The 20,387-nt window shown below is 38.1% G+C and overlaps 1 protein-coding gene across 1 annotated transcript in view; it reads right to left on the bottom strand.

Annotated features, from left to right (window-relative positions):
* The window catches only part of LOC129236982 (carbonic anhydrase-related protein 10), a 143,883-nt gene that overhangs the window by 37,412 nt on the left and 86,084 nt on the right, over positions 1 to 20,387 (bottom strand). The window contains exon 2 of the mRNA XM_054871326.1: positions 7,160 to 7,207. Coding sequence (XP_054727301.1) covers positions 7,160 to 7,207 — 48 coding nt within the window. The remainder of the gene's footprint in view (positions 1 to 7,159; positions 7,208 to 20,387) is intronic.

Genomic DNA, 20,387 nt, shown 5'->3' with positions numbered 1-20,387 from the left:
ATCGATACTCCAAACGCTTAGTATTACTAGCTACACTGGATATTAGAAATGCTTTCAAGAGTTTAAGCTGGGACGACGTAATGGAAGCCTTAAAGGTAAAATTCAAGATCCCGAATAATCTATTGAAGATTATTCGTAGCTATCTCAGCAATCGCGTGCTCTTATACGAAACGCGAGAAGGGTGTAAGACTAAACAAATAACAGCAGGTGCGGCCCAAGGATAAATACTCGGACCTGAACTCTGGAATATAAGCTACGATGAAATCCTTCAAATAGAGATGCCTGAGGCTGTGCATTTAGTGGGATACGCAGAAACACCGACGAAGCCAAAAGGAAGTTAAATCAGGTGATGATCCGAGTCCACACATGGCTAGAAGATCATGGATTAAAGTTGGCCACAGAGAAAACAGAGCTAATCCTTCTAACGAACAAACGTATCTCATTAGAAGTAGACTTACAAGTACTTGATGCCACTTTGTCGACAAAAAGAGTGGTCAAGTACCTAGGAGTGACATTAGACACAAGACTAACTTACTGGGCGCATATAAACAATGCTGCCACAAGAGCTGCCAAAGTAAGCGGCATGTTAAGTAAGCTCATGGCAAATCTTGGAGATCCAACGTAGAACAAGCGAAAACTTTTAATGGACACGACGAACTCGATTCTCTTAACGGATGCGAAATATGGGCAGATTCGCTAAGGGTGCAATGCCTGCGGAAAATTCTGCAATCTGTGCAACGCACCTGTGCTCTCAGAGTACCTTCGTCATACAGAACAGTATCTGAAGCAGCGGTGTTAGTTATCAGTGGAACCATCCCTATAGATATTCTAGCACAAGAGCGCAAACGGAGATGGGAGGCAAAAAACACAGGAATCCCAGTACCACGCTTCCCCGATATTAGAGTTCAAACGCTCACACTTGGCAGGCAAGATGGAACTCTGAACGGTATGGTAGATGGACAGCGAGACTAATACCCGATCTAAAAAAGTGGGTAGAAAGAAAGCATGGCGAGGTTAACTATTACCTCACACAGTTTTTGTCCGGACATGGGTCCTTTCGCAAGTATTTGTGGCGAATGGGAAAAGTGAGCCAACCAAACTGCATATATGGAGATACTGAGTATGATGATGCGGAGTACACTTTCTTTAAGTAAAATCGATCGTTTTGAGTGTTTATGAACTGCTCAATTGGGACATTTTTTTTTATCAGAAAACACAATGTTAGGAAATTCGCTACGTTCGTGCTAGCGCAACAACTCCTTTGCTGGCGTTGTTGCGGTTTTTTTTTGGTCCACCTCTATAGCGTTTTGCATTGCTACCAGTATCATTATAACGTTTTATAGTGCGATACAAAAACATTTTATTCACTTTGAGGTGGCTGAGCTCACGAACAATGGCTGGTTGTGATTTTCCAGCCAAATATAACGCAATCTCACTATTACGTTTGAATGCTATCACAGAGAAAAAAATTCAACAAAACTGAGACCCTTTTGATGGCTTATAAACAATATATTGAACTGTCATTAGAACAATTTTGACGCTGATGTCATGAGCTGTTTTACAGTTACAGTTTTACAAGCAGTGTGAAGTTGGTAACACTTCATATCGTTCACCCTGTACATCTACAAAAATTGCGGAGCGGATGCTATTTTTCTGTAGAGCTTCTTCTATCGTGTGGACTATTTTATAAACTTGGTCTATCGTAGAAAGTTTTTCTCTGAACCCAAACTGATGTTTTGATATGAATTTTGTTTTCCCTTGTTCACTCTACTCAGGAGTAGAGTAGTAGCTGGTACTAATAGTTTGTACTAATTATTTTCGCGATATCATTGTTTTAGATGTGAGGAAAATAGTTTCCCTAAAATAGTTTCTCACAGCAGTGAGAGTAGTGAGATTGGGTGATGAGGCTGCTTCATTGGCACTTTTCTCTGGTTTAGGAATCATAATTTCAGAAATTTTCCATTGTAGTGGAATATATTTTAAACTGATGCGTGCATTCATAATCGTTGTTAGCTTGATTAATGTCTTAAATGTTAGGTTTTTAAGAATATCAGCTGTTGTTAGGTTGAAACCGGCACTCCTTTGTTTTCAATTTAGACATTTGAACTGCTACTTTCTCGGGTGTAATTGGTTCACTTTCATAGAATTCTTCGAACGCTGGAGGTGATGTGAAACTACTAAAATTCCGACTATTAACAAGAGTGCAGAAGCTTTGTATGTACATATAAGCCGCTAATCAGGCATTTTTTACATAAGATTACGAGGTATGGACTTTAAAACATCAGACATAACACAAATATAATCCACGTTGCATGGCAGATGGCGCATATCGAGGAAAAATTACGAAGAGCTCGAATACTTATAGAAATAGAAAATGCAGTAAGATGTATGAAGAGTCAAAGAATAAGAAAACCGGGTGAGAATGCCAAAAAATAAAGCTACTAGCATAACGTATCACAGACCATCGGTGGAAAAAAGTAGCAGAGAAGGACCGCGGAAAGGGAGGCTGCACTTTGTGGTGATCTAAAAACAATGAGTGACGCCAATCGGAAGGAGCTGTTTAATGATCGAGTTATATGAAGGAATGTAGCTGCGGAAGCTATAGTTTGCTAAAGACTGTGACGCCAATGATGATGCTAATGATGGTGGTGTGCAGCTGACGGCGATGATGATTGATGAGAATATTTATTATTTCTACTAGTGTCAAAATATAGCGCAGGTGGGGAAATACCCAAATACTTTTTTATTTTATTTTATGTTGTTTTTAAAGCCAGTTGTATGCTTGGAAAGTTTTCTTTGAATCACCCTGTATATGGTTTTCAAAACTTTTCTCTAGGGTAACAAAAATACAATAAACTGATGAAAAAACCCCTTACCGTTCTCCATTTCGTAATTTCTAATACCCTATGCATACATACACATATACATACACACATATACACATATTACATATACGTACAACTTGACAGCCCGCAATAACTGTCGATGTGCACTGATGTTGATTGATTTTATGGAATGCGTGAACACTTGTAACCGAAAAGCAGTTCAAAAATAAAAACAAAAATATGAAAAATGAGGAATGACATAAGTGAAAGTCAACAAAAAGTGTAGTTCTGTAGCCAGTAGGTGGCCAATGAGCAGCAAGAGGCAATGAACCTTGCACACATCGGTAATTCTAATTGATTAAAATGCGTGACACTACTTGGGAGAGTATGAAAAGCTGTTTGTAACAAAATATTGAACACCGTTTGCATACGGCAGTGGTGCAAGAGGTCATTAATATCACAATCGGTTCACAGGGAATTGTCTAAAAAGATGGCCTCACATATCTTGGCATTTGATTCGATGCAAAGCTAACGTAGCTGAATGGGTTGGTGTATGACTACCATTCGGAATTCAGAGAGAACGTAGGTTCCAATCTCGGTGAAAGACCGAAATGAAGAATAAGTTTTTTTCTATTAGCGGTCGCTCCTCGGCAGGCAATGCCAAGCCTCCGAGAGTATTTCTGTCATGAAAAAGTTCCTCAAAAAAAATATCTGCCGTTCGGAGTCGGCTTGAAGCTGTAGGTCCCTCCATTTGCGGAACAGCATCAAGACGCACACCACAAATAGAAGGAGGAGCTCGGCCAAACACCCAGAAAGGGTGTACTTGCCAATTATATATATTATATATACGTATATAAGGCTAACGTTTAAGCCACACACTGAGTATAGAGAACGCTGAAAAAGTAGCAGCGATGCTATCTCGCCTCTTGGTGAACTAATAAGGAGGGCCCAGACAGTAACGTAGAAGAAGTCAAGTAGTGAAAGAGAGTTGTTGGCCGAAGTGGCAGAGTCGGTGAAGCAATCCGTTGCACAGATGTCGGACCTTACACTTAATTCCTTCTGTGCAAAGCTGGCTAGACAACGACATGGGGAAGTGGACTTCCACGTTAAGCAAATATTTTTATTTATACTACATTTTATTTTACTTATTTATTGATTTTATTTATTTTTTCATTTACAAAGCCAATGAATATAATAGATTCTTATAGGCTAAGTAGACATATTTCAGAGTTAACAGGCATTAAAAAAGTCCTATTAAACTATTTGTAATAAATATTCAAAAATTTCAATAGGTTTTGAAAAATCTATTTCAACATATTTAGAGAGATTTTATTAAACTCAATTAAGGATCTAGTAGTAGAAGCATTTTGAGCATAATTTCACTTACATGTGACAGGGGCGTGCTGGATATAAGTGGCACCTTTTGTGCCGCAGTCCTGCTCTATCAGACGTAGACTCACCATTTTAGGTAGACAATTCTTAAATCAATTGGAAGATCTTAGTTCTGTCGAAATCAAGGATCTTCTAAAATTTTTGAAATGTACACACTGGGCTTAGGAGAGATATGAAAAAGTTTTACACGCGGCATCACAATGGGTTATGAGCCTGATTGTGACCCATAGTTGACACCTGCTTGAACCTAACCTAACCTTAAAAGAGGTTATTTGGAAACACTTATTTATGTTCACCTGTAGACGATTATTGACACACCAGTTACTGAAATTATCTAAATCAACTTGCATCAATTCAGAATCGAGAAGCTAGTGAACGCCGAACAAATCTTAAGGGGTTAGGTGGGTTTGAAAATTTCAAAAAATCGATTTTTCTTTTGTCTCATTAAATAGTACAGTATGTTTAAAATACTCTCCTACAATTTGAAGTCGATTCGAGGAAGATTCTAGGAGATAGACCCTTCAGAAGTTCCGCCCATTAGCCCACGTCAGTTGAGCGCTTCGCAGGTATACGTGTTTATCTCAAAACTCTATTTTTTAAGTCGGTGGACACGATATCTCCAAAAGTTATGAAGCGATTTAGTTAAAATTTTGTACAAATCTTTGAAATAACATTATCTAGTTATTGAACGAAGGATTTTTTTTTAATTACAATTTTTTTTTTAGCCAATGTATGTCGAAAATTTCACTAAAAAATGTGTTTCTTGGTTCAAAGCCTGTCAAAAATTCAAATTTTGATTTTTTTTTGTCCTTCGTACAACAACGAGATTTATCCATGTACTAATGAAATCCGTTTTGTTTTTTGATTTTAGATGAACCAATAATGAGTTATGCTGTCCACGGCAAGAGCATTTTTTTTGAGACGTCAAGGAAGACGAGATACCAACGGCTGAGTTTTCGAAATTTTTAAATAAAAATTTCGCAAAATTGAATTGTTTTAATAAAATATATGATTTTATATACTAAAAAAATAGACAAAATCTTCTTTTTTTAAACCTCTGAAACCCACCTAACCCCTTAACGTCATTTGCATAAAGCAGGACGAGAATCAAGAGCAAATATCATTAATAAACAGAAGAAAAAAAAGAAAAAAATTGTGTTTTTTTTAATTTTATTTACATAAATTCGGGCATGAAGACGAGCCATGCTGCCCCCGCTTGTGCAATTATTGAAGACACAGAACATAATTTTTTGTCTGTCCGTAGTTTGAAACCGAATTTGACTTTGACTTGAATTTGAACTTGACTTGAGCACTTAGGGTTAAGAACCTGGTTGCAATTACGCTTAAGTCCAAGGAAAACTAGTCCGCTGTTTGCAATGTAAATTCATTACAAAATTGCGCTAAATTAATTTCCTTAGAAAGGCAAGCAAACAGAGCAGGAGTGGGTTTTTAGTACAATGAGCCGAAAGGAAAGATGCACGGTGGACTTTTGCACGTTAGCAAATTTTGTTTCATATTAGGCGAGTTCTACCATCAAGAGAATATTTTGACTTTCCGCTAATAGACATTCACTTATATATGGAAGATTGTTTACAATTGTCTGATTAACTTGTTCAAGTAGCCTCATTTGAAATTATGCTTTTGAAATTTAGTTTCTTTATAATGAAACCTGCCTAATTCGTCTTCTTCAGGTGAATCCATTACAATTTCGTTCAAAGCCGCGTCCAGATTTGGTTGGTGTTATTAAAATTCACTATAAAAACGGTGAAAATTTGGCAGAGACGGTTCGTAAAACTCGAACATTTTAGGTCATCGTGAAGCACCTTGTTGGACTGCAATACAGAAATTGGTGAAAAAATTCGGGCTGTTGGGACAAGTTAGTGATGTGAAGAATAAAACCGGTCAGCCGAAATATTGCTGTTGTGACCGAAAGTGTTGAAGATAAGCCAGGTTTGTCCATTCCTCGTCGTTATTTCGAATTAGGCATCCCACAAACGTCATTACACCGGCCGAACTAAGGCCGGCCGATCATCAACATCGTCGTGTCTTTGCTGATCGGGTCGTTGAAATGCATGGAAATGATCCGGATTTCCATCGAAAAATCATCATGAGTGATGAGGCCCATTTCCACCTCTGTGGTTTCGTCAACAAGCTAAATTGTCGGATCTGGGACTCAGAAAAACCAAGAGTTATTGTTGAAAAGCCTCTCTACCCTCAACGTGTGACTGTTTGGTGTGATTTATGGTCCGGCGGAGTCATTGGACCTTACTTTTTCGAAAATGAAGCTGAAGCAACAGTTACGGTGAGTGGATTGCGCTATCGAGAGATGATTAACCATTTTTTATGGCCGGATTTGGATGGTATGATCTGGGCAACGTTTATTTCTAACAAGGCGGCGCTACGTGCCACACAAGCAACGAAGCCATTAATTGAATATCAAAGTAACACCTCTTATTGGAAACCAATTTATAATTCTCTCTTTAATTTTTTTCAGAATGATAAGTTACAAAATCAATCCCACTGCTGTTGGTTCTAAGTTGACCCGGATTTATATCCAACCAAGGACTTGTTATTCCAGCATCATTCCCCGTCCATGTATGGGGAATATGTGTGCTGCTATAACAGCAACAACAAGTAATAAAATTAAAATTAAATATTTGTAAACATATATACAAACTGTTAACGATTTTGAGAAAGTTTACTTGACACGAAAAATATTGCCTGTATATAACCCAATTTTCTTCGTATACTTTGGTATAGCCAAATGAGGCATTTCCTTAAATTTTATGTTTCACTTGATTGAGAGCTTTTAGACTTTAAAATAATAAATCCGCTTTTGAATTTCATTCTCTTTATTCTTGTAATTATGCCTCTGATTTTAAGGAATTTAATATGCAACTCCTTTAGTGATTTTTGGATTTTTTTTTTAATTGTTTACTTACCGGAGATGCCGTCATATGTCCACCATTCCTCCCAGCTGGCTTTGATTCCTGTAAAAATAAAAAAATGAATTATTGAAATGTGTGGAACGTACTTCGAAACAATTAAGGTTTTTATAAAAAAAATTGTTAAAAATATTTAATATATGCGAAGGGTGATCAATTAAGGCGTATCAGATTTTAAATTGAAATAAAACAAGGAAACTTCAAATTGATGGGGAATCTTTATTATTTTTGCGTACAACCATTCATGACATTTATTTTTTAAATATAATTCCTTTAAAACGTTGGTCGCAACTGTTGGCCGTAATGCGGCATCCGTAAGCTCCAATTTTGAATGACTCGCTGGAGTACTTTTGGTTGATATTTCGTGGATAACTTTAGTAATGGTGGCTTCCAATGCCTCAATCGAAATTGATGGGCCTCATATATATATGGGCCATAAGTTGATCTGGAAGAGCGATTAAAACTTTTCAAAGAGCGCCGGTTTTCGTTATACATGTTTCCGATACGTTAATGTTGTTCAGGCCTAAGTCTTTCCATGATAAAATGTTACAGAATTCTGAAAAAAATTGTATATTTCGTTTGGCAGTAGTCACGCCTAATCTGTCAATAACACTATCTGATCCACCTTACACCCCTGCAATTTTAAAACAAACTAAATATTCAAAAAGTTATCGCCTAATGCGGGATAGTAAGTGCCCAATGGACTTGTTTGTAGTTGGGGATAAAATACTTTATTTTTGCGTTGCAATTCACTTAGATCTTAGTGGGTATCTGTTTACTTACTGTGCTACTGGGGGCTATGCCACAGAAAAATTTCTTTCACTCACACTCCCGGGATTCAATTACTTATGCACCAAAAAAGTATGCACAAAATAATAAAGCAGGCGGATCTGCAAGACGTATCTGAACTGGTCGATTTAATGAACAAATATCTCCAGGATCGCCAGGTATTAACTCTTAAAGCAGCAAGACTGATAGAGGGCAATTCAAATACTAAATTACCTGATAAACTTGGATCAGCGCTGAAAAAAACTGCGACTCGTCAAGTGGCAGACTTAAGAAGGAAAGAAAAAGCAACTGGATTCAAGCAATGCTTCAGCATCCAAAGAGGCAATCACAAAGCCAAGTACGAGCAGCCCTCTGTGCAAACTCACAGCTTCAGGGAAACCAGAAAAGTGACTGGTCATACTGATGCAGGTTATCTCATAGCAGCTGCTGCTCAAACCAGAGGACCCGAAGCAGGAGCTGCTGGATCGCGCCAAATGAACTCAGGGGCGAGAAAACGCGGCGCTGCTGAAATAAGCACTGCAGAAGGCAACTATGCCAAAAAGCTTTCTATGCAGCTGTACTAACTAATTTTAACTTCAGGAGACCTGGTATTAGCAATATCATGACCGGTTTAAGACTGGGTATTCTACCCAAATCTTTCCGTACAAACTATGATCTCACGAGATGAGCAGTGAAGAGTTGAGGAACTCCTTGAAGAGGATATGTATAAGAAATGCAAATCCGAACTTAAATTCCTGGTTACACAGGCCAAGCTTAATGCAAGTCAATTATGCAACCAACGAAGTTACCAACTGACGGAGCCAATATATCGGATGTGCACCTAATGACGGCGTACCCATCACAAGCAACTGGTGTTGAAACAAAAAAAGTGCGTGTAGCGTATTACACATAACAGAAGTGAAACTTTCAAGGCAGACAAAGAAAGAGGGAGAGACCCGAGAGAGAATGAGAGAGAGAGAGAGAGAGAGAGAGAGAGAGAGAGAGAGAGAGAGAGAGAGAGAGAGAGAGAATATATATCTAAATAAATTCACAACATTTGCAGAGAATACAAAGAGACAAAATTTACAAAAAACGGAGAAGGGTCGACCGGTGTAGGTAAACGCCGGACACAAACCGTGGCAACAATGCGCACTACTCCGAGCGCTTACCACCCGCACAAACGTAGCAATTCTAGGACCCCAGCAACAGCACAAATTACCGCAAGGCAATACCAATAAATCTGACGCCGGAATGGATACCACTTTATAGTACGCACAAGCACTAGCCAGGAAACGGAAATAAGTTCCAAACAGTAGGCACAAAAAAAAAACCGCCAAAAAAATTGGGAACAAAAAACGCCCCAAACAGTAAGCACCAAGGAAATATAACGCCAAAAAGTAGGCATCAAAAATATATTTCCTACAAGTTTGCACCAACAAACAAGCGCCGAAAAGTAGGCAGTGTTATTTCTCACTAGAAATTAGCAACCACAAGGAAAAACTCAGGAAAAATAGCTTAAGCGTATCTAAGATATATATAAGGTATATATAATATATATATAAAGTATAGCTCTCTCTCTCTCCTTTTCCTCTACGTTATATCTTTTTTCTCTCTCGCGGAACCAAACTGTCCAAAACGTTGCATGGCCTTGAAATTTTACTCTCCATTATCGCTCGTTCATCGACGGCTAAGAAGTTTCACTTCAAAAACTTCTGAAGCTCATCTTCATCTATAATAGAAGTCTATGTACACAACTGTGGCTAGGAGGTGAAAACTGGGAGTCTATTAATAATATGCATAGATGACCAGTCAATAAAAGTAATCAGGAAGATGGATATTTTAAAGATCTGGCCCGATTTGTGTCGTGTGGATAATTATAGAAACTCAGGCTTAAGTGACATCGGAGGTAAAAACACCCGCAGAAATTGTGGAAGGCTCAGATAACAAAGCAAACAGTAGTCAAGCCGACATCAACACTGGAATAAAAAGCCGGTTGACGTATTGGCAAAGACAATTGAAGGAATGCCTGTGAATGCGAGGTCACTATAGATGTCTCACTGCTACTTTACGAAAGCGAGAGAACCGGCGACGTTGACAGCGAGGTGGTAGCGTGACAAACACCTGGGTAAGAGTATTTCATCAAGGGAGAAAATAAAACTCAATACAATGGGATTATTAACATTTATTGAGGGAGTTGGGTTCAGAGTAATACTTCCAATCCATGAAAGGGGTACAATGAATCTTTCAGATCGCAGAGCTAGGTCCCTTCATAATAATACATATAAAAATAAAATATTTTTTTCCAGGATCATTTACGGGATTTTTATATTATAGGCGCGTACAACCGACACATAAGCGGATTGGGCTTGCTGGATGGTTTGAGTGGACGGAGCTGGAGTGGAGTGATTCATAAGAAGTCATGAAGGGAGACAAACCATCAGAACACTAATAAAATTACACTACCTAACTTTAGGTCGGAAGTAGCAGAAATAATTTTATATTGCACTGCGCCCTCTGAGGGGGGCAAACACCTCTGGGTCACATGCGAGAAAAACTAACCAAAAAGTCAAGGTAAAATCGCAATAAGCCAACCCTGACCATTATCAAGTCCGGACTACCGGCTCTGAATGGAACAAATATTCAATTTATACCTGAATTGTCATCATAAAATGATCAGATTAGAGTAGATTAACGACCAGAAGCTATCAGAATTGTCGAACCGGAAGGGTGTTGTGTTCTAGCAACCACCACCATATATCTCGTTAAGGACGTGGCCGATGCTGCGAGAGTTTGGATGGAACAAACAACCATAACATTTTCAAAAATTTTCTCGATGGTACAAAATTGATTTTAAAAGAGGCCTGAGAAAATGAGCGAAAGTTCGCTTTAACGAAAAGAATTTGAAAAAGAAGTTTTCAAAATTAATTCAAAAATTAGCGTTACGGGGAAAATATTGCAATTTTTCAATTTTTATCTCAAAGCCTTTGCCTGTGAACCTTTGCCTTATGGATTGCTTTCACGGCATTCGAGCGTGAGAAGTTCTTTGAGAGCTCGATTTGAACACACAAAAAGCAGCTGAATGCAAATTTTTTCTGCATTGAGAAAATTTTTCTTTGTGGTACTTCAGTTAAAGGTTATTAAAAAACGCCAATTAAATATAATACACACGCATACATAAGTGCATGTTTCATAAAAAAAAATATAAAAAAATATAAAAAAAAATGTCAACATGATCGTTAATAAAGTACGCTGAGTCGATCTGAGTTCATGGAAATAAATGATTTACAAAAAAGCGAAATGACCCAAACTACAGCACATCCTGCAAATAGCAATTACGATATCCGCTGAGCCATTTTGCTACAAGGTGATAACGTACTTTTTATATTAATTCATAAAACTCATTTTACCATCTGCCATTCAATACTTTTTGACGATTAATTTTTATTTTATTTTTTGCCTGCTTTTTGGTACACCTTTGCTGACTATGATGGCACGCGGCAATACGGCTGACTTTCAACAGCAGTCTGTATGAGTTACAAAAGAGCGCAAACATTCGCACATTCGTTTGTTTGTACGTTTGTTTGTGTGTATGCCAATTGTGAGAACGAACAGAAGGCAGTTGAAATCCACGAAGCGGTGAAGTGCAACTTCATTTCAGCGCAAAGAGGAATTGCATTTACAATTATTTGCATACGGTTTTTTAGTGAGTACGTAAAATTTGTCATGTCTATTGCTGTAAGCTTTATTTATGCGCTTTTAAAGCACTCGGTAATTCAATAGCTTTAAGTATTTTAAGCAAAATATTACAACGGCCATGTAACGACCGTCAACGAATTAAAATGTCATTGCGAATATGTTACACGCAGATAAGTGGAAAAAAGCAAAAATATGGAAATAGTACCTACTTTTTTGTTTGAGCGCAATGAAATAATTTGCACAAAAATCTATTGACAAACTGTTAAATAAAAAATGCGTGCTTGTACGTAAAAAACTATGCGAAAAGAGAATTTTTTTCTGGTATTATATTTTATGCAAAATTTTTTTAATTTTTTTTGTTGCTTTCAGCTAACTAGTGTGAATGCTTTAATTTAATTTAAATGTTCGCATAGATGACAGTAAATAAAATAGAAACGAAAAAAAATTTAGTACACAGCGCGTGAGTGACACCTGGGCGTATGAGTAACAATAAAACCCCTCAACACACAGTTCCATCCGCAGGCACGCAAACATGCGAACTAGAAATGCCAATATCAGCGGCAATTGTTGTTTCCGGGATTTCGGGCTATTTTTTAATGTGATTTTGGGATTTATACGTGAACATAAATTTCTTAATTTCAGTAAATTTTCAGAATGCCTAGAGTTTTCTTTTATTCAGTGAAGTACTCGGAAATCGATCAGATGAAAATGTAAAATGTAACTTTTTTAAATTAATGCAAACAGAATATTTAGCTGGAAAAGCAAGGGAGACGTATTATCAGAAGGAAGAAACGAGAGGCCGAAATCCGTGAGTGCGTGTTCAAAAAATCGAATTTTTTTTTTTACATTTTGCGGAGGAAAAACCTACTACGGAGGAAAAATATACTACAAAAATTTCAGACACAAATTTTAATTATTTTTAAAGTTTTAGCTAAAATAAGAGAGCGCGCCGTAGTGTGGATGAAAGCGAATTCGACTTACATAAACAAAAAATTAGAATTTAAACGCGTTTTCCTCAAAACCATGTTTTCGAAATTTCGGGGAATCACTGACTCAAAACTATTCAACCGATTTGGCTAAAAATTTAACCCGTTATTCTAGACACACATATCTAGATCCAGGGCCTCTAAATCATTTAATTTTTTAATAATAAACTATTTAATTTAAACAATTTATGAAGAAAAAAAATTAGATTTTCAGAACTTTTTTCACAAGTCCGCCATTTTGTTTTTGATTTTCTCTTTTTTTGTATATTTTATGTTTGGGACCTAAAATAAAGTCTGCAGAATAATAATATCTTTGAATTATTTATATCAGATGACTTTGGAAGGCTGTGTGTTGCCCCGAACCAACTCATCTTTTCTTTAAGGACTCCACTTTGACGTCAAAAATTTTAAATAAATTAATATAAAGTTCGGCGGCATACAAAGGCTTCAAGACCAGTGCGTTTTCCTGCAAGAGCAAAGACGGCTATCTGGTGGCTGACATCCAGAGCGAACTTCAATTATGAAAGGAACACTTCTCGAACTTGCTAAATAGTGACAGCTGCGCATGTCAAACTGAATGTGAATATCCCGTTACCAAAGCCACTGGATCCGACGGACTGCCGGCTGAGCTATTCAACTTGGCAGCGAGAAGTAAGGTAAGGTGCATGCATCAGCTTCTATACAAAATATGATCGGATGAAAGTATGCCTGCCGATTGGAATTTAAGTGTGCTCTGCCCAATCCATAAGAAGGATAATCCTGCACTCTGTGTCAATTTCCGCGGAATTAGTCTTCTAAATATCACCTATAAAGTCTTAGCGAGCGTACCGCGTGAAAGGCTGAAGCACACCATCAACCAACTAATTGGACCTTATCAGTGTGACTTTAGACCTGGAAAGTCTACCACTGACCAAATATTCACAATACGCCAAATCTTGGGAAATACCCATGAAAGGAGAATCGACACAACCAACTAATTGGACCTTATCAGTGTGACTTTAGACCTGGAAAGTCTACCACTGACCAAATATTCACAATACGCCAAATCTTGGGAAATACCCATGAAAGGAGAATCGACACACACCATCTTTTCGTCGACTTCAAAGCTACATTCGACAGTACGGAAAGGAGTTACTTGTATGCCGCAATGTCTTTTTGGTATCCCCACAAATCTAATACGGCTATGCAAGATGACGTTGCTCAACACCAGCAGCGCCGTCAGAATTGGGAAATACCTCTCCGAGCCGTTTGATACCAAACGAGGTTTCAGACAGGGTGACTCGCTGTCGTGTGACTTCTTTAACCTGATGCTGGAGAGGATCGTGCGAGTCGCAGGACTTAATCGCTCAGGCACAATTTTTTATAAGAGCAAGTGCTACTTTGGACTAAGTAGGTAACTGAGCAGTAAAGTCCTCTCTCGACGAACAAAACTAACACTCTACACGGCTCATATCATGCCCGTCCTAACGTATGGCGCCGAAGCGTGACGATGACAACATCCGATGATGCGTAACTTGGAGTGTTTGAGAGAAAGATTCTGCGCAAGATCTTTGGACCTTTGCACATTAGCGACGGCGAATATCGCAGGAGAAGGGACGATGAGCTGTACGAGCTTAACGACGACGTAGACATAGCACAGTGCATAAAAATCCAGCCGGCTCGTTGGTGGGGGGTCATGTCGTCCGAATGGATACCTGCGCTCCGGTTCTGAAAGTATTCGATGCGGTACCAGCTGGCCCGAAACTTCCACGGTGGTTTTTTTATGACCTGGGGTATTTGAGCTATCGTGGCAAGACTCCAATTTGTAGAATTTTGCATAAGATGAAAACAGGAAATTACGTAAAGGTTTTTGTTATTGTTTTATTGCATTCTCGCGAAGAAATTCACGGAGAGTCTGGGACGTACCAACGGGACAGTAATCCAATCCACAGCTCTAAGTTTGCAAAGGAAATTTTCGCGCCGAATGGAGAGACAATCCAATCCAAAGGAGAACCTCTGTAGTATTCTTGCAATCAAGTTTATAACGGCACCGCAAGTTTATTAGTCCATTGCAGCTTGAAAAGGCTGTGCAAGAAAATAGGCCAAACATCTTCCTTAGTTACTCGTAACTCGATGCCACGACGACTAGTGTCAGTTACAATAAATAAAAGGATCACAGATGGCTCTAGGACCGACCACGTTTTCGGCGCTGCTGCCTACGTGGAATCCAGCGACTCAAAACTGTTGGAATGTACACATTTGTGTTTCAAGGGGAGGTGTATGCTATTCAAGAAGCGATGAACTTTGTTGTGGAAAACAGGTGGAGAGGCAGATCTGTATGTGTCTGCAGCGACAGCGCGCTCATGGCCTTAAACTACTTCAAGGGTAGTTGAGTCCTGTAAACCCAGGCTGAACTATGTCGGTAGACATAATGGTCTAATGCTAACATGGGTCCCGGGACAGGGGGGTATCGCGGGTAACGAGACCTCTGACAATTTAGCTAGGATGGGCTCTGAGGCCAACTAATTGGGGCGGGAGCCCGTTCTGTCATTCCCTTTTGTAGTTATCAAAGCCATGGTTAGCAAATGGGTTACTACCACCCACAAGCGATCTTGGCAGGCTGAGCGAGGCTGCAAATGGACTAAACTGATGTCCGACCGACTGTCGCAAATCCTCCTGTCATTAAGCAGAAGCGACTGCAGACAGCTGGTTGGACTGATGGCGGGCCTCTTTCTGTCAGCGAAGCACATGGAAAAGGTAGGCATCTCAGACAATGTACTCTGGCCAGCTTGTGAAGAGGAGGATGATGCGGCGGACCACTTTCTGTGCATCTGCCTGGCCTTCGCTCGAATCAGGCTCGAGGCCTTTGGCACTGATATGTTAAGAAGCGACCACCTTGACTCCTTGGCACCACTAAATCTACTCAGATTTCTTCGGAGATCGGGTAGATTTTAAGAAAAGGGAGCCCGAGCGGGGAACAATGGACTTAAGGGTGCCCGAATGTTGTTAATGTTATTATTTTATGGCGGAAGGTAAAGAGATTTAATCTCTGATTATTTTATTACAAAAAAATTGTATTTCAGTGTAATATCAATATTTTCGCTTAGTGGAATATCGGGATTTTCAGTACTAAAGTAGAGGAATTCCGCGAACTGGATATGTTATCCTGTAATTATCGAGATTACCACCACTAGTGCGAACTTTATGCCACAAATTAGCATTCTTTCACCAATTCATAGCATCTCAATTCAACCCAGAGCTTTGTTTGTTTAACTCTATTTAGTTGTTGCAAAATCGAGTCGCTTGTAAAACTAAATATTTGCACAGATTTTGTGAAAATTCAACTGCATTGTAATCCAAACATAGCGTAAAGGCAATAACAATTTTCTTTTCAGTTTCATTGTGCATACGGACATACATACATACATACAAATGTACGTGTGAATGTCTGTACATATATAGAGTTTATCTGTTCATGTGTATGTATTGGTTTTGCAGATGAATTCGCAAATTATATAATTTTAGTTTGTTTTGCGCTTCAAATTGTTTTTGTTATGCTGCCAACTAAAAATCAACAGAAATTAATATTTCATAATTTTGTGAACTGGCATTGAATGCGGAAACGAAAGTGCTTACATACTCGTAAATGACAACAACAGCAATGTTGCAGTCATTGTGATTATTTAATCGATTTATATTTTTAGAGCTAAGTGATTTGCATGCTTTCCATTGTTGTTGTTTTTTATACGCTTTTTCAATTAGAGCCAAGCGGTGATATTTCTGAAAACGATGTGATTTTAATCGCAGACAATTACTCGCACAAAAACACAAAAAAGAAAAAAACAACAAGGAATGACATAGACATTTATTAGATTATTAAAAAAAGTTTGATTTAAAATCCTAAAATTTATGTTTTTTTAAGTTTTTATTATTTTAATGGGATATCTTATCTTTAAAATTTGAAAACGAGCTCATTCTCGAAAAAGCTTATTATTTTATTAAATTACTTCATTTAAGGGGTTAAATGTATTGCATAAAATTATGTACTACAGTGAAACCTCTCTTGAGCGGACACTTACCGCCAGCCGAAATGTGTATGTGTTTCATATTTCATTTATGTGCATAAGGTAGTAGCCCGGTGTGACAGGTTCAAAAAATCGAATTTTTTTTTACATTTTTCGGAAGAAAAACATCTTAAAAATATACTATAAAAATTTCAGACAGAAATTTTAATTATTTTTAAAGTCTTAGCTAAAATAAGAGAGCGCGCCGTAGTGTGTATGAAAGCGTGTGACACGCCAGCAGCAGCTGCTCTGACCGTCCCCTCTTTTATTGTCGAAACTTTAAACGCGTTTTTCTCAAAACCATGTTTTCGAAATTTCGGGGAATCACTGACGCAAAACTATTCAACCGATTTGGCTAAAAATTTAACCAACATACAATTTAGACACACGTATCTAGATCACGGACCTTTAAAACATTTAACTTTTTAATAATAAACTATTTAATCTGAACAATTTATGAAGAAAAAAAATTAGATTTTGGGAACTTTTTTCACAAGTCCGCCATTTTGTTTTTGTTTTTTTTATTTTTATGTATATTTTAGGTTCAGGACCTAAAATAAAGTCTACAGAATAATAATTACTTTGAATTTTTTATTTCAGATGACTTTGGAAGCCTGTGTGTTTCCCCGAACCAAATCATCTTTTTTTAAGGACTCCACTTTGACGTCAAAAATTTTAAAGAAATTTATATAAAATTAACTTAAAAATTTTTTTTTTATATGCTTCAAAACACCAATAAAAACATGTAAAAACTTTAAAACGATCGCATTTTATTTTCTTTTTAAAAAAAATTCATGAAAAAACGTCGAAATTTCGGTCATTAGGACGGACTACTACCATAAGTGCATGTAAAATATTATATGTAATAGGTAGGTAGGTTGGTACGGTGGCTGTTGCAATGACACACTTAGACCTTTCATAGGTCCATTGTGATACCACTGGAACTTATCCTTACCCTATGGGTTCCTTTTCAAACCATCCAGTAGCTTTAATAAACGAGCAAAGCTTCGTTAGTTTTAGATGCGCTATGCCCGGTACATCAGTTAAAAACGTCGTATCAAGAGTGCGGAGCCTCCTCATAGCTAAGCTTTCACACTCACATAAAATGTGTCTGACTATTTTCTCTTCTTCTGTATTGAGACATCTTCTACAAAAATCGAAGTACGGGAGTCCTAACCTTCTAGCGTAGCTGCCTATTAAACAATGACCAGTTAATACCCCTATCACTTTTCTTATAGCTTCTCTGTTAAATCTTAACAAGCTTTTCAATCGACCGCTGTTCCATTTCGGCCATGTTTGTCTGCTTAGTTCGCATGTTGTGAGGTTTTGCCAACTTGCATCTACAGGGTTGCCCATATTCGACCGACCCGTCGGGCAACCCTGTATCTTTTGACAGAGACGTCAGATCGCTTAATGACATACCGCGTTGGAATCGTCAGTCCAAGCAGATTTTTACCATGGAACAGTACACGCCACGCGAGCGCTACCAAATTGTTGAAATTTACATTCAACAAAAGAAGTCGAAGAAGAAGAAGAAGAAAGAGCGTTATCGCGATATGATAACCACTTTTGTGATGCCAATTATTCGTCGAAAGCGTATGAGGCAGTTATGGTTTCAACAAGACGGCGCTCCACCTCACACGGCTCGCACCACAAACAATTTTTTGAAGAAATTGTTTCCTCGTCGTTTGATGTCGAAAAATGGCGATTTTGACTGGCCCTCGCGTTCGCCCGATTTAACGCCACCTGACTTCTTCTTGTGGGAATATTTAAAATCAAAGGTTTATATTAATAAGCCAAAGACCATAGAAGAGCTCAAGAACAACATCCGTGAGGAAATAGCCGCTATTCCAGCCGAAATGTTAGCTCAAACTATGGAAAATGCTGCAAAACGGGCAAAATACGCCGTACAGGCTCAAGGCGGCCATTTGAGAGATATCATATTCAAAAAGTGATGTCAACAAATCTACTTGAAACTAATAAAATGATTATTATTGTCAACATCAAAAAAATTGTGTTTTTCTTTGATTTAAAAAAAAAAACACATGGGTCCGTCGAATATGGGCAACCCTGTACCTTGTTGATGGTTTCCCTATCTATCAGTAGTTTACAAGTGGCTAAAGGCATGGGTATCAACGCCTTATCCAGTTGGATATCGAGCGTTGTACCAACTCGAGCATGGGGAGTACTTGCAAGGCGATAATATAACTTGTGAGGAATGAAATTGCATTTTGAATTTTCTGAGCATATTTCGGGACCTCTTTGATCAAGGTTTACAGCTAAACACCCGGAGATTAATTGACATACTTCGCATTTTCGATGGCAACAACTAATTAAGGGATTATTGGAGGGACTCCCATATATAGTTTTGATAATCCCGTTAATTATGATTCCTTAGATTTGTAAGCTAGGTCAGGCTGACGGGAGTAGGCAGAACCATACGGAGAAAGACTTCGCGCCACTTAGTGCCTTAGGTTTGTGTCAACTAGTGAGAAAAAATGCAGCTTTTAATCCACTAAACATTTTTTTCACATTTTTGGATCTGCCATGAAAATAACTAAAGAAATCTTCTTACACAACAAATCACAACTTATTAAATATATTCCATTAAACCTTTTTTTCATAACAATGCCAAATGTCATCAACCACATCCGAAGCAGGAACGAGACAACAACTGTATTTACGATGATGACAACAATCTTCAGAAAACAGTTAGTTTGCAATAAAAAAAATCGTAAACTGCAAATCGCTTCCATCCATTGCAAATAGTATCACATAGAACTTGGCACCGCGTAAAAGCAAAACCAAAAGCACAGCAACAACTTGAGTTGAAAAATTCGAATGCAAGAAATAAAAATAAAATAAAACAATCAATTTTAGGAAGATGTTGCCAAAGTCAGCAGTTTCGCATCTCGACAGCCTGACGCGCCAGAAAGTCTGGCGCCAGCAAAGTTTTTAAGTACTTCCTGCAAGCCAGTCGTCAGCCAGGGATAGAAGGAGAGAAGAAAAGAGTGAGAGATGTTAGTATGGGGGAAAATTTGCACGGACTTGCGTTGAGAAGTGAAAAAGTTATTGTTTTGTACGTAGCATTACACATACGAGACTGCTCTTAAACTGGTGAAAAAGTGACAGCTAGCAGTATACAGCCAGTTGTTGAAGGGAAAATGAAAATGTTTAATGTAAGTTTTAAAACAGCAGTATTTATTCTCTATAAGTGAGCAATAATCACAAATATACTATTTTTTTGTCCTTGAGTATCTTGGATAAATATTCATAATCATCAATATTTTTGTAAAAAAAGGTTATTTTGTTTATTTTAATGGACTATGAATAAGTTCGTGCGGTTTTACAACAGATGGCGTAACTTGATTATTATTCCATCGATCCACATTTCCAAACATTCATTGGAGAGCTACTGTCGTAAGGCACAAACGTCAGTATAAGTTTTTTATTTGAAGCGTAAACAACAATATTTTTACCACACTTGAAAATGTCGAGTTTCGTGCTAAATAATGTGTTTTTGCGGGGAATTCTTCTTCATTATTTTAATATGAAGAAAAAAGCAGCCGAAAGTCATCGTATCTTGGTGGAAGTTTATGGTGAGCATGCTCTAGCTGAGCGAACGTGCCAGAAGTGGTTTGCACGCTTTAAAAGTGGTGATTTTGGCTTGGAAGACGAAGAACGCGAGGGTGCGCCGCCAAAGTTCATGGATACCGAATTGGAGGAATTGCT

Source organism: Anastrepha obliqua, chromosome 2 (assembly GCF_027943255.1).
Source record: "Anastrepha obliqua isolate idAnaObli1 chromosome 2, idAnaObli1_1.0, whole genome shotgun sequence".
NCBI lineage: Eukaryota > Metazoa > Arthropoda > Insecta > Diptera > Tephritidae > Anastrepha > Anastrepha obliqua.
Note: the sequence above shows the minus strand (reverse complement) of the source record. Positions and strands in the feature narration are given on the sequence as shown.